The sequence below is a fragment of the Athene cunicularia genome (genome assembly GCF_003259725.1).
Source record: "Athene cunicularia isolate RWA chromosome 4 unlocalized genomic scaffold, athCun1 chr4_part1, whole genome shotgun sequence".
In the NCBI taxonomy this organism is placed as follows: Eukaryota; Metazoa; Chordata; class Aves; order Strigiformes; family Strigidae; genus Athene; species Athene cunicularia.
The window spans coordinates 16,051,504-16,067,279 of record NW_020799098.1 but is presented as its reverse complement, the minus strand read 5'-3'; the positions used below and the strand labels follow the sequence as shown (position 1 = coordinate 16,067,279).

Here is a 15,776-nt window from a genome sequence, read left to right as displayed (position 1 = left end):
CATAGAACCTCAGAATGAGTAGATACCTATGTATACAAATAAATGTTTCTTTGGAGTTGATGACTTTTTTTTTTTAACTAGATATAAAGGAGAGGTTCACCAATTACGTGCTGCTACTAATTGTGTGTCTAAGAAATATGGAACAGTTCTCATGGAATCCAGGTGAGTAAACTAGTAAAAAGTTAAATGACAGATTTCTGTGCTGACAACTGTATCTCTTGCTTTTTCCCTTGATCTGAAAGATAAGGGTAACCAGGACATTTAATTGAGGAATCTTAATTTGTCAAGTACCTGAGATTCTTGGTTTTCAATTTCAGGCTTTTTTGTATGAGTGGCTCTATCTTTTCTGCTATAAGTATATGTTATAATGCTACTAACGTGCATTTATGTTTCGAGTAGTGTCTTCTCAGCCCTTTTCTTTCCTTGGAGTACACTGAGGATGAAGGATCCCCTAGAGAATTTTATTTTGTGAGGCTAGTAAGATTGAAGTTTGACAGAAGTTTTAAGTGAAAATTTCCATTCAAAATTTAATAGTGATTATGATTAGGATTTTAATACCATATTGAATAAATATTGAGTAAAATTTGGATTTTACTTTATTAAAACTTCATTTTAATGATTTTGAGCCCTGACCTGTGTGGTGTATTTTACTTCAGTATTACCAGTCTACCTGAATTTTACCTTAAGCATCTAAAATCGCAGGAGCTCTGTCTATTCCTCATACACACTGAACACCTATATAATATGTGCAAAGATTATCCTCCTTGTAGAAATAAAGTTTTACAAAGTAAAGGCTTTGGAACCCTGTGGTGTGATTGTGTAATACAGCAATGGACTAAGCAAGGACTTGCACAGTACATGCTGAATGGTGATGGAGAGTCACAGACTTCAGACTCTTGAAAATTTTTTACTGTTGAGTAAAAGTGTTTTAATTTTTGGTTTGTATACTGGCATCAAATTAATCGGCCTAACTTGTTTCTTCCCAACCTTTAGATCATCTTTGGGTGTTGTTCCCAGATGTTTGTATGGTGGTTGCTTCAGAAATTGTGGTGGATATTGTGAAACATGCCTTTATAACAAAATTCAATGACATCACAGCAGATGTAGGTATCCTGTTTGGAATTCTGAGTGCTATTTTAAGTTGCTGTTTATTTTGTTCATATTTTTTTAAATATTAAAATTGGTTCCAGCGCAGAAAATCTGAAAATTGTTATTTTCATAAATAGGGTATCATTTGGGAAAGTTTGGTAGTTTTCTGGTACCATATGCTTCTGAGGGTCTTTATAAAGTGTAACAAACACCTCTGCTTCCAAATAGATGGTTCCAGATCCATAAATTACTGAAAGTTTTGTGTAACAGTTCACGTAATAACTACAGTTTGCATAACTGGCAGATCACTGGTTAAATTGACAGGTTACTACTTCTGCAGTCTAGACAGAGCTTGTACTTTTTTCTAACAGAATGGATTGTAGGTTAAAATTCAGACTTTAGGAAAAATAGATGGAATCTGAAATCAGAGATATATTTTTCCACTGTCCCTGGAGCAGTAATTTGAAGTAGTTTCTCACTCCTGAAATTTCTTAGGCTATATATAGTATGCAGTCCTTTTAAAGTAGTAGATGAGATTACTTTTTGTGTGTTGCAGCATATGTTGGCCATTTGTCTTGCATGTTGTGTGAATTCAAATACCCTTGATATGTTTGTGAGAGATAAATTAGCATTTTTTGCACTATTAAAACCACATTTCAGGAAACGAGATCAGAACTTGGAAGTGCTATCTTTTTCTAAAGTACCTACGGTTTACGATATAGAAACAAGTCTAATAGGTGTAATTAATAAATTCCTTTATGCTGGAGGCATTTATGCATGCCCTACATTCATATAGAGAGCATGGAAAAGAGCCATGATGAAGTCATGCTAGCCAAAACTGTAGCATGCTTCAGTGTGCTGAAACAGTGGAGGATAGGGGTAGTGAGTGACAATTCTGCAAGGTTCATTTAACAAACTTTGTATTTTTTGTATGAAGTTCTGAAGATTTATTGTTTCTAGGTCATGCTTTTTTCAGAAGTTTTGAACACCTGCAGTGCAAGTTGCCCTGCCACTTTTCCTTAAAATAGATGCTTTTCTGTCTTAATATGCAGAACTGTTTTGAAGAGAAAAAAGCTTCATTCATCTTGTAATACAATTTGCTTTTTTCATGAGATCACTTGCTTGTTATAAAAATAAGCTCTCATTTGTTTAATTTGATCCCAGTGCTACCTTTCATGTAGCTTAAAGCAAATTATGAACTGTAGGAACAAAGTAAACATGATTTCTTTCACTTCGTGTTTCTGATGATCTTCAAATTCAGTAAATGCTTTAAAAAGTCTCATTCAATTCCTAAAACATAGCATAGTGTAGTTTGTTTTATATATATATATATATATATATATATATATATGCAAGTTACTTTATATAGGCTCATCTATTGAAGGGTGCAATTAAACCTCAGAAAAACTGACTTTGACTACATCAGTTTGTGTATGTGTGTATAATATTTTTACAGAAATATTTTATTAATATCTCTGCTTCTATAAAATGTGATAGCAAATTATTCACACATTCAATGTGCTGGATTTTTTCCAGGTCTACAGTGAATACAGAGCCAGTCTTGCATTTGACCTTGTTAGCAGTCGACAGAAAAATGTAAGCCTGAAAATAAAGGTGTTTTCTTGTGTTAAATAACATAATTGTTACTGAAGGGCAGGGGTTATTGAAACAAATAAAGAAATACATACAGAACTGTTACAGTCCTACAGCACTGATTTTTCTCTGCTTTTTTAATGAGAGATAACAGGAATATTTCCTTGTGATTTATATTCTTGTTTTTATCCAGTTGTTGAGGTCAGTTTGGGCTTTATTACATAGTTGAGAAATCTCTTCCAAATGCACTTATAGTCAGGGGGCAGTTGTAACGATTTTGACATTTTTGAGATATATAGGAAGTAAGCTTAGCAAGATGTTCTTGAGATAATTTATAATTACTGTTCTTTTGGGTTTGTTTTAACTGTGTTGAATCAAAATACAGTATTAATTAAGAGTTTATATTACTTCTTCACAGCATGTACAGATATATAGTGATGTTTGTGTCATGCATGTTACTGTTGTGGCATGGGTATTTACAGAACACACAGACTGTATTTCATTAGTATTGGTTTCGGAAGACAATTTACAGTACACGTTTCCTGGATGAGTCTCTTAACTGTTACTCAGTGCTCTGAATGAGTGCTCTAACTATTAAATGAAACCTACAATAATAATAATTTATGTAGTTTTCTTGGGCATGTTTAAAAGCTATTGCTAGGAATGTGGTAGTTATACCTCGTAAAGAAGTTAAGACATCTTCAATTACAAATAATTATTAATAATTTGTTAATCAAAAAAACATCAGTTTGAAAAATCCATTAGTTTTTCCTAAGGCTCTTCTGTGGAAAATGAGGTAGCATCATATAGGTACTAATTTTGGCATGACGTTCCATATTGCATGAAAGCTGTCATGCAGAGTAGTTGTGTTTTGAGAGTTCAACTGTAAACAAACTTTCAAAGTTACTTTAACACAATTACTCTGGGGCTAATTATAGATGCTTGTAGAGTGATTTAAAATTGCTAGTGTGATGGATAATTGTTCTTTTATCCCTGTTATAGGTTTTTCTGTACAGTATTTCAGGATCAAAGTCAAATTAATACAAAAAGATCTCTAAGCTGGTAATAATGTACAGATGAAATATTATAGCGTGTTTGGATGCAGTGTCCTAATTGCTCTCGATTTAGAGATTTGTATTATACTCCAGTTGCTCTTGATTTAGAGCACTGAAGCTAATCTTACTGGTCATGGTAGTATTACATTTTTGTCTGAGAGCACAGCTATCTGCATATGAATTTCAGAATGTGAATAGGTCAATTATACCACTGTAGTGTGTGTTAGCAGAGATTGATTCTTATCTAGAGAGCGTGCCAAGCTAAAATAAGCACATTCCTTTGCATAAATAGTTCATTATTCTTCCTTTTTTTTTTTTTTCCTAGGCATATACAGATTATAGTGATTCAGTTTCCAGAAGAATGGGTTTCATTCCTCTTCCACTGGCTGTTTTAGTAAGTTGGATCTTTCCTACCAGTTTTCTATCAATAAGATCTCACTTTGAGAATATATACCTATGAGATAGCTGGCTCATTTTGATGTTTTGAGGGTGAAATGATCACCTAAAGTAACTATAGTGATGCTGCAAGGTTAAGTTAGCATTCAGTATAACCTATATCACATACTAATTATGACTTCAAATGTGTTACTGTTTATCAGCCTTTCATAGAAAATTGAATATGTATTTTATAGATTTTATAAGCACTTGAATTGTAGCAGTGGAATTAAACTACATCTGTGCTTATTAAACATTTATTCCTTTTAGCAATAAGCCTGTTCATTCATTCGGAATAGTCAAAGCAGCTGGTTGCCAGAAGGTTAGCAGTAGTGTACTGTTTTTTGGGGGGTGGGGTTCATAGGAGTCCTTGTGGTTGTCCCTGTAATGGTAACGTGTACTAGGTTTTCTTTTATATGCAGCACTGAGCTTCTGAGCTGTTGTAGAGTATGTGATTCTGAAATAGTTGACCCTGTTAGATGGACATGCTGCTATAAAATGAATCACTTCATTATTGGAATTGTGTCCACATGCTGTCTGTTCTGAATTAACTATTGCAGAATGTTTTCTGTAAATAGGTTCTCTGACTTTCCCCATACACACATGTAGACAAGCAGCAGTTATCATCATACTGGGAATGTGGCCTTGCTTTGCCAGCAAAGATGCTAAGTCGTAATTTTCCTGGAAAAATATCAATATAAATTAACTTTCAAATATAACATTCTCCCATGAAGATGGGGAAAAATACTGTTGACAGACTTTGCCTAGTGTTTATCCAGGATTTATAAAAAACAACCCAACAAAAAACCAAAGCAACAGATCATAATCATGATTTATTTTATAACTAGGTAAAGTACATCCAGTGAGAATTTGATTGAAATGCTTTTTTTCAAGTTATGATATCCCAGCTATTAATAGATTTAAACCAAACTGAAGTGCTTTGCTAACTTGGAACCCTAACTGTGAAATACTGAAGTAAAATTTCAGTATTATTTATTACTGAAACTAGTGATTCACATGCCTAGTCCACAAAGCAATTTTGTATTCAAAATGTTAACATAGTACAAAACACTGATTCTGTTTTACTGCATCAGCATCTCTTGACATTTTCTTCAAAAAATAACTCAGCTTTCAGCCCTTGACTTCTGGGGACATTTTTTTCACTTGTTATTTTACTTGGAAGTCAGTGACAAAAGAACATTATCAGACTGTAGTTTTGGCAAAGTTGCAACTAGGTGCTAGTATATTCAAGCCAAAATCTCAAATAGCTAGTGCTGCCAAGGGGAACGTTAGAATAAATTTCTATTAATGTAAATGTTTCTGCTTTTGTCTTGAATTTACCAATTAAGAAATGCCTGTTAAAATATTATTAAGTGTGCTGTATGTTTTAACTGTTTAACTTTTTCCCTTAAAACAGCTCATCAGAGTTGTAACAAGCTCAATAAAAGTACAAGGAGTCTTGGCTTATGTTTGTGTTGTGCTGTTTTACTGTGGGTAAGTAAATGCATGCAACTGAAAAGTATTTACCATTATTTGACCAGATATGTGAAAAAAGCTTCTGTTGTATAAACACACAGTTTATATTCAGTAGAACATAAATGTAGATCACTTAATGCTCATAAACTGAGAGTGCAGATTGGTCCCTAAGTACTGTAACTGCATTGGGTGATTATAGCCCTTGATAAGTAACTTCGCTAATGAAAATAACTCATGGAAAAATGATTGAAAGAATTTGACAGACAAGCACCATACCACTGCATAAAAGGGGAAATTGAATTCCAAGGAATGAAACTTTCTGTGAAAAGAGTGAAAGATCCACCATGCCAACAAAAGTAAGCAGTTTAAGTGCTCTGAGCAGATCATTAATTTTTCTCTCTGGTAGTGAAATGCAAGGTTTCTTCATGTTAGGAAACTGCCATATAAAAAATAGTAAGTGCAAGGCTCACCTTTCTGAGAAGGCTGGGATCAGTAATTAATCTTAGTTAAGGAATATAATGTTCTATGGCAATTTGTTTTCCAAAAACAATGATTTGCAAATATCCCTTCACTGCTAAGTCAGTTTATACTTGTGTTATCCTTAACTTCTCACCAGCTGATACGTACTTCTGACATACATTTAGTTGCACTTTAAATCCTATCTAGCTTGCCTGTCTTGAGACACTTGCTGTAGACTATGTGGAGATGACCAGTTTGTAGGAAAGCTGCGTACTGAACTCTGTCAGCATTTGTTGTGTCTCAGTACTGATTAATATTGGAGTCGTCCTAAAAATGATCATAAAGTATTAAATGATTCACATTACTATAGGCAGGTTCTGTATGCTGCAACATAGTGGGAATATTTCTCCTAGTGCCCTACCAATATATGTTTACAACTGAAGGCAGTAAGACTTGGGAAGTAAAAGACTTCTAGGTCTGGGGCAGGTCTCAGAAGAGAGGAGGCTGCTGTTTTACAATACCTTATGAAAGAATGCTTTTACTACACATTTTTTTTATGAACAGTTAGACTCTTATCCCTAATCTGACCTTGATCTTCAAAAAGACTAGAACTTGCTCTGATGTGTCTAGTCCACTTCAGTGTAGAGACACATCTCTGGTGTCAGATAACTAGGACTGAGATACTGCATATAGGCCAAATTATTTTAATATTAGCCGTGTTCTTCTGCACCAATACTTTGATTTCTTCCCCAGCGTATGACATGCTGTGCCCATTATCCCTGAAGCCAGCTTTGTATAATTGAAAGCCCTAGCCCCTGATCATCACATTCAAGCTGTGGTATACCAAGCTCAGCACCTTCACTCTGCTCCGTGTTTTGCCTTTTCCTTTTTCCCAATATGTATATAATGTTTCCCTACACCTGCCATTTAACTACTGCAGCCCGCTCCTGGATTTTTCCCTGTCTCTGTGGCCTGGAGGATGGAGGGAAGGAAGAAGTAATGTGATTAACATGAAGGTTTACGTGCTGCTCTTTGAAGGCATAGGTCACAGTAGTAAATACATTTTGGTTTATTTGGTCCTGATTGAAAAGTGGGAACAAATTTTTACTTCTACCATGATCTCAGATGTGGAACTAACTCACCTCTTGTATCTTTTAAGTAATTTGTGTTCTGAACATAAATTTCAGCTTTTAATCAGATTAGTGTAGCACAGATATGTGAGAAACAATGTGATAAAATCTGAAGCAGTGAATGGGGCAAAGGATTGAGACTGTAATGTGGAGGATATTGTTTTGTATTTGATATTTAACAACTGTAGTACTGTAAGTTATACTATAAAAGAGTCTTGTCCAGCATATGAAACCTGAGTTTTCTTTTTCTAGGATTTTGAACAACTGCAAACTTAAATTGTTAGAAATTTGAGCCTGGGGTGGACTGGCAGAAGAGAATAAAGGAGAATCACTAGAAACTCTTGCATAATTTTGCATGAGAAGCTGGAACTGAAAGTGTTGATTTATGGCCTTTTCAACTTCTGATCTCATTAAATCAGAGTTGAATCATGCTGTAAATGCTCTCTCACAGCAAAAGCATGTTGCATAAAAAGTGTAAGAAAAATACCTCTAAAACTTATTAAAAATGGAGGTGAGCTTCTCAACTCTCAAACAAAATTTGTCCCGATAACCTAATAAAATTGTAGAGAATCATGGCTTTCAACTTGTTTAAAATGATAACTTCTGTTGTGGCTTGGATACCAAAATGTCAGTTTCTTCTGAGTATTGAAAGTGGTCTGCTCTGCTCATTCTTCCATCCCTTAAAATTTCTTCTACAAGTAAATGTATGGTATAAAATTCCCTTAAAAGTTTGTTTTTCTGTTTGGCAAGTTCTGATTATGTTAATGCAAGTGAGAGACAGTGAAGCTGCTGCTGTGGTCTTCTTTGGTCACTTTATGATTAAGCAGTTAGACCCACTCCGTGGATCTGTGAATGTTCACTTCAGCTGTTCTTAGTCTGTTACTGATGTACATAATAAACAGATTTTCAAAGAATAGAGAATGAATTCAGAGTCTGCATTTGATTGACTTTAGTTACATAGATTGATTTGTGTAGAGCATATTTATGTCCTTCCTGTTCTTCAAATAAGACAGATATTAAAGGGATATAAAGATTTGCTGAAGTTTGTGCTGCAAATTAGTGATAATAGAAAAAGAATCTGCTATGATGGTAATGCAGTGCTGCCTCTCTGGTTTTGTTGATGGACTGTCTAGTGATGTGAAAAAGGACTTTTTATGATTAGCCTGTAATTTGTGATAGCCAGCTACTTGCTTTCTTGTGGTTCAAAGTCCAATAGGGATCCTTGCCTGGGCACACTTAGGGTTAGAGTTTAACTGTAGTGCATTTAATTTCGACTTGCACTGTTGAGGGCCCTTTATAGGCCCGTGTTTAAATATTTGATGTATTAAATGGCTGCTTAACTGTCCTTGTAGTCCTTTCATTAAGTTGTGATAAAATTTGATGGTTTTCTCTAGATGTCTTCTGAAAATAAATAAATAAATAAATTTAAGGATTGACTCTGAAACAAATTGTTAGGAAAAGGAAAGTATCATTTGATCTAGCTATTGAAGAGGTTTCATTTGTTAGCTAATCCTTCCAAGATATCAATATGCAATTACTTTAATATGAATAATAGGCAATTATTTTAATATGCTAATGCAAACATGTAAACAGATCCTTTTTTTTTTTTTCAGGTTAATGTCTCTAAAAGTCCTTAACAGTATTGTGTTGCTGGGGAAATCATGTCAATATGTAAAGGAGGCAAAAATGGAGGAGAAATTATTCAATCCTGTCCTGACTGCCACCCCAGGGAAGCCAGCTGGCAAACAGCAAAGCATGTTTAAATCTACTCAAGGTAAGGTTAACTGCCTTGTTTTGTTTTCGACTGTAATGAAAATTGCTGTTAGACGAAATTTAATATTGTTTGCTGCACTGTCACCTTGTTGCTGGACCTTAATTGTACTGTATCACATCTGTGAACATGAAACAAAGAAATTGACTCAACAGTAAAGTTTTTTTTACTGTTAAGCAGGTATTTTCTATTAGCTGCACTGGGGTTGCCCTGGGGATTCTCCAGAATGAGGGTTCGCAAGAATTAGCAAGGGATATCAGTTTACATACAAATTACACATATTCATTAGATTTCCTGGAAAGGGGTGTCTTATGATAATGAGTTTCTGGAATTCATTTACATAGTCCGAGTAAAAATACATTGGATAGTAAAAATAGTGAGGGTCTTCAGAGGTCAAGGAAAGAAGTAAGTAGTCTTCTTCATGGTGTTTGCTAATTGATCTTCTTTCCAAAGCATGTCCTGTGATGTAAAGTCCAGGTGCCTTCCTAAATCAGCAAATTCATCCTCCCTATAATAGGATCTCTGTGTCCTTTTGTTCAAGTCCCCCTTATCTTAGTTTGCCCATTCTAGGAGTTGCCCAAGTGTCCATTGAAGGCCTTGAGTCTCTGCTATCAGTGATTTACGTAGGGAGGGTTTTAATCTTGTCTAAACAGACAAAGAGGCCTAGGGAAATAGTTAAGCAGTCAGGAGTCCTTTGGAAAGAAACAAAGCAAAATGCAAGCTAAGCTTTGAAACAAACAAAGCAAAACACTAGCAAAGCTTTCATGCATCAGTTTAGTTTTAATAATTGTCAGAAATTCATTTGAGCCCTTTCAAACAATGAAATAGAATGGATTGCTTTTAGTTCATGTATCTTGGTTATAAATACTCATCTCTGATAAGATCCCACCCTGATACGCAGAGGTGATAGAAACATCAGAACAGTAGCATGCTTTAGTTTGAAAATCGTAACCAGAGAATGAATGGTTTAGGTTGGAAGGGGCCTTTAAAGACCATCTAGTCCAACCTCATCTGTCATGTCACTATACAAATAAGTAAATATTTACACAGCATCTCTGGCAGTGCTGGAGTTTAATAGGGAAGCAATCTATGCATTTCATATGGAAATTAATGTAAAACATGACCCACAATAGGTATAATTACTTGTAGTTGTCATGAACACATAAATGAAAAGCTTTATGAAATCCAAATAGGAATTTCAGCTGGTCTCACTTCATTTCAAGTCTGTGCAGCGTGGTTTTCTCGTACAGGTCCTCAGCATTAGTGGCTAATATATAATTAGAATGGGGCATTATTATATTCCTGTGGCACATTATAGAAGGAAACAGAAACCTTCATTGTTCCACTCAACTGAATTGGATAGTATATCTTCCCCTGTGAAGAGCTCAGTGAGAGCCCTAGAGAACTTAACAGTGAGGCTTTTATTGTGTTCACTGTATTGCTTGCCAAAGACTTGAACAGCTTGAAATGTAAGGTGCTCATTAGCCGTCATAGTGTCTTGCCAGCAATAGTAGACTTAAGAATCTGTCAATGTTTCAGTCACAACTCTGTATCTCACCTGTGACAAATCACATCAGGCAGAAACTTGGTGTAGATGTTTATTTTTAAATAGCTTAAATTCACAGCATTGCTTTGGTTTCATGATGAAAGAATGTAATATGAATTGGTCTGAATGTCTTTTTCATTTCATTAGACAGCTATCCTAATGATAATGTTTTAATTAAACATTCTAGAACTACACTTGGATACAAGATTTAATAAATCATACTTATTTAGACTGACCGTTAAACTTACAGTAAATAAATCCTTAAGACTCTTTTAACTGAAGCAGCAGCAATTTTACCAAGTCAGTCAGCAGAGATGCTTATTTCCTCAAATTGGAAGATTTTGATTGAAAAGTAGCAATAAAAAAAGCTTTTGATGATTTTATTTAGAATAGTCTTAACTTCCATCAATGATGAAAAAGCTTAATTTTTAACCCTTTTTCAGGGGGGTTTTATACCTTTATAGCTCTTTATTTACTAGAAACCTCAGTTATGGGAAAGAATGATTTTACCTTCCCCAGCTTCTGTGTGTTTGCGTTATTACTGCTGAGCTCTGCAATATTGGTTAATCCCTGTGCCCTACTTACCAGGTTTTTTTTTCAATACAGTCTCTCAACCAACCTCTTACTAGAATGAGGGTGAGGGAGTTAATCTGGTCTGCTTTCTATCAGCTTATAAGTTAAATTTTCCTAAGAGTTTCCACCTTGTCACAGAAACAGTTTAAACAATTTAAAATTTTGAAGGATAAAATTGTATACTTGCTCTTGAAGGATGGAAGTTCTAATTACTGGTAATCATTTATAGGCTGACCAGCTTTCTAGGGAAGCTGCTGGATTAGAAAATACCTTTTGTAATGAAGTTCTACAATTAGCATTACTTGTCTCCTTTCTTGATGCAAGTTTAGTACCTTTGACTTGCATAGGACTGTAGAGAGTAATCCATGTACCTTCGAGTAGTAGATGGTATACTGTGAAGAGATACTATACAGAAAGTTTTAGCAGTAATTTGGATAGTGCTGCCATTCTGACAAACAATGTTCACTTGGGCTGCTCTGGAGTACTCTCCACATTAGACTTTTTCAGATGCCTTTAGAAACAATAACTCAGTCTTTACAAGGAGATAGTAAATAAGAAAAAATTATTTCCCTGTTATTTACTAGTGTGTTTTAATTTTTTAATATTTTAACAAAATGTGGAAACAATACATGGATATTATTTGCAGATATCTTGGGTTAATGGAGCCAGTGTTCAATTCCACCGAAGTAAGAGGAAGGAATAAAAATAGACATCTTTACTAAAACTGCTTTAGGAGCCAGTGCTATTAAAGTGTGTAGCAGTGCATGAGTCATTAGCTATCCCTAGAGAAGCCAGGTTTATTGTACTTAATGTAGAGGATTAGGCACATCCAGTTCCCGCTAGAGAGATTCCTTTTCTTCATTTCAGTAGAAAATACTTGTGTGATTCACACAATGGCTATCAAAAATGTTTTTTGCCTGAGCCAACAAAAATGAGTATGTAAGCCAGAAGAATGCAGTATGTCCTAAAATCTGCTGCTTATGCTCTTGCTTGTTATCTGAACATCTGTAGAATTTGTTTTCTATCCTTTTACCAAATTAGAAAAGGAGATCTCTTATGGTAAAGCCAAGACAATGTAGTGGCTTTTTCAGGATGGCTTTGGATGAATCTTGATATCACAGATGCATCAGTATTTCTGTGTTAAATTCATTATTATCTTTTGTAATTGTCTTCTGTTCCAACAGGAATTTCCACAGATGAAAATGGATCTACATCAGTTACCAGTCAACCTGTGCATCAGAAGGAGAATACACCATCTTTACTTGTAACAAGCAATTCTGATCAATTTCTGACAACTCCTGATGGAGAAGAAAAAGATATAAGCCAAGACAGTTCAGAATTAAAACACAGGTCTTCAAAGAAAGACTTGTTGGAGATAGACAGGTTTACTATTTGTGGAAACAGAATTGACTAAGATTTTTTTTTTTTTTTTATTGATGTGCTAAGGATACTGAGCTGTTGGGACAGCAGATGCTACCAGAATGGACAGTTGCTAAAAAAGGCACATAAATATTTATTTAAAAACTTAAATTATTAATGGCAAAAAATATTAATTTCTTTCTACAAGTAACTTGGCTTGGTATCTGGTCAGGTCAAGTGAGAGATCTTTAACTTGCCTCTTGGAAAATGTGGTGGATCATGAGTCTCTAGCCTGGTGGCAGAGCTGCAATATCACTTTTCTGGAAAATAGACTGGAAAAAAGCGTAATCCTGTTCTGCGTTATGAAACCGTGCTTCCAGAACATACTACTTTTCATGAAGGTTCCTCCAGTATAAGGATATTCCTGGAAATGTATGACAACTTGACCGGAAGCTTGCCTTTCCAGTTACCTTGTTTTAATAAACATCTACAGCAGAATTCAAAACTTGTGCTTATATCAACAAATGCATAAAGCATTGGTACATAAAACAGTAAGTCAAGATAGTTATTCTCGTCAACAAAAATATTTTCAAGATGTATCTTGAAAATCTTGTAATCAGAATAAAATTTTTCCTTTAAATGAAAGATATACTGCATACTATTTTATCTAAATACTAAACACCAAGGAGAGATCACAGTAATGCAGGTTCTGCTTAACTGGGCAAATATGAAGCATATTCATTTCTTGTGTTGTGTGTCCTGCAAGGCAAATTATTTATGAAATTATTTTTAAAAGCTGAGGATTTTTTGTTGCTGTAGGGGAAAATAATAAAGGGGCACTTCTATATGTTGAGGAAAGGCAGTGTTAATTGCAGCAAGCAAGTGTTGTGTTGGAACTGTATGTATAGCATTAACGCAGCAGAAAAGACTACTACACTGCATTTTGAGTTTAACTGATCAGAATGACATCTGTTAACTTGCCTGAGAACATGTCTGTAAAAGCTCATACTGATGATCAAACCAGAATTCTCCATTTTAGTTGATTGATTTTAGCCAAACTTAAGTAGAAGGACTAGATCTATAAAGAGCAATTACAATGCATCCTAATTTCTGGTGTGAGATACAGTTGTGGGAGAACTGATCAAAGATGGTTTGGAATCCTCAGACCAAGAATGGAATAAATTTGAGCTCAAAACTTAGGCTGGAGTCTTGTATCAGAAGAGACTCTTCAGTTAATGATAAATTCTTCATATATTGTTGTTGAAACACAGCATATTTAAGTAAGCACCAGTTTCACTTTCCAAGGGAAGGTATCATAAAGCTACTTCAGTGCTTAAAAAGTGAAGACAAAATTTGCTTTTAGCTAATTTCATAATTTGTCACAGTGTGAGCCAAAGGTTATTTGCTTTATGAACACCTGAAAGTTTAATGTGTGTGCTAACCCCTGAAACTTGCAGGACTACAGTGATATAGCAGATGGAGACAGTTGGACAGTTACGTATCTGAGCAGACTTGGTAATGAGCTAACTTTGCTGTACAGGTTAACGTGGTCTGCTCTGTTGGGAACTTACTGCTGCCTTTCCTCTCCCATCAAAAGTAGCTGGAGTAACGGCCAAAATCTGTGGTTACTGTTGTTCAGGGATGAAAGTAAAAAAAAAAAAAAAAAAGTAATTGTGCTGGGAAAAAAAACCCTTAAATTCTTTAATATTTAATGTATTTTATATTAATTGGAGATGTTCACACATTGAAATTCAGATTATCTGTCAATTTGGTGTATCTTATTTTTGAATTATTTAGCAGTTGCTAAAGAAGGCTTGGAATTGCTTTCGGGTTTTTTTTCTGTTGAATGACATTCTGTATCAATTTTATAAGTGCATCTTGTGTGAAAATAAAATTCAATTTTGTAATATTTGTTTAAAAAAGTACAGCGTTGACATTTCTTTCTTAGTATTCAGAGTTGGTGAACTTGCAGTGTATCTACTGAATTAAATTCCAATTTCCATAAAAATTCCTGCAAATGTGGGACATGAATGTGCGTAAGAACTGAGTTATCAGTGGCTTTACTTCTGATTTATTTCTGTACCAGTTGGTTATTGCCACTTGTAGGAAGAAGGTATTAATGCCAACGTACTATTTTCTTTTTTAAAGACAAAACCCATGTAAATGAAAAAATACTGTCTTAAGGGAGTTGTAATTTATGTAGTCCGTTACTACAATTGGACTAGTTCCACCTACCCAGCAAAGCCAAATGCAGTTGCAGTATAAGCTTAGGCAAGTCCTTTCCTGAGCACATGACAATGAAAAGGTAATGGCTAACTGCGCTTAAGTCCAGGTCCTCGCCCAGACCCTCATTTGAGGCTGTGAGCCTTTGCTGCTTTGTTTTTACATTTGAATTGTGGTTACTAGATGTAAAGCAGTATAGGTGGGCTTTGGGATATGACTGTTACATCTCTGTTGTGTAGGCATAACTTTGTTAACTTGAGGATCACCATAATTCAAAGGTATACTTGAGGCACTGGTTATAGAGGGCATTGCAAATGCAACATTTGCCCTTAAATTCTCTTGAGAGTCTGCCAGGGGCCCAACTGGGTGTGAAATTTCATTATTTTCTCTTGCTCCAAGCTCTATAATTGTTCTCATGGATTTTTTCATGATTATTAGGGATTCATTGAATATCTAGTGGTGCATCTTTAATGAAAGGTCATAACTTCTCTGACCCTGGGTAGTCCTCTCAGAACTCTAGAGGTGGCTGAGGGAGAACGAACCACAAAACAACAAAAAAGAAAAAACAGCAACCCCGAATTTCTTGTCTATAGATACAGTTCTTTATTTCTTTAGGTTTTCATGAAGAGCTTCTGTCTCAACAGTGAAATAAGAGCATCAGGGGTTAAGTAGTGAATAAATTGAGTTATTCCGTTCATAAATGCATAAATTCAAAGCAGTGATATTTCAACTAAAGTCACAGTTGCCAAATTAATTCCAAAAGTACACACTGAGTACAGTGTATATTCATAGTGGGAGCATTAAGGAACAACTGTGTTTTCAATAGGATTATTTAATTAATCTTTAGAAGTCTTTCAGATGTTCATCAGCTGAGCAGAATTTCCCCTCAAGCAGAGTAGTTTTACAATCACAAGTATGCTGTTCATTTACTTGCCTCTTAATTTAGAGTGGGTTTGTTAAAACTTTTCAGCTTGGTCTTGCTTTTTTGTGGTGCAAAATTTTTTGTGTTCTAATTTCAGAAATCTAGTTTTGTAAGTCAGTATAGTTGTTGAGATCACTGTTGTTAA

General features: G+C 34.9%; 1 protein-coding gene across 7 annotated transcripts in view; it reads left to right on the top strand.

Moving 5' to 3' along the window:
• The window catches only part of TAPT1 (transmembrane anterior posterior transformation 1), a 51,895-nt gene extending 37,494 nt beyond the window's left edge, over positions 1-14,401 (top strand). For all 7 annotated transcript variants that reach the window (XM_026846935.1, XM_026846934.1, XM_026846937.1 and 4 more), the window contains 7 exons: positions 82-162; positions 994-1,103; positions 2,626-2,685; positions 4,063-4,131; positions 5,590-5,666; positions 8,851-9,011; positions 12,312-14,401. In XM_026846935.1, the coding sequence (XP_026702736.1) occupies positions 82-162; positions 994-1,103; positions 2,626-2,685; positions 4,063-4,131; positions 5,590-5,666; positions 8,851-9,011; positions 12,312-12,541 (788 nt within the window). In that variant the 3' untranslated portion in view covers positions 12,542-14,401. The remainder of the gene's footprint in view (positions 1-81; positions 163-993; positions 1,104-2,625; positions 2,686-4,062; positions 4,132-5,589; positions 5,667-8,850; positions 9,012-12,311) is intronic.
• The last annotated feature ends 1,375 nt before the right edge of the window (positions 14,402-15,776 follow it).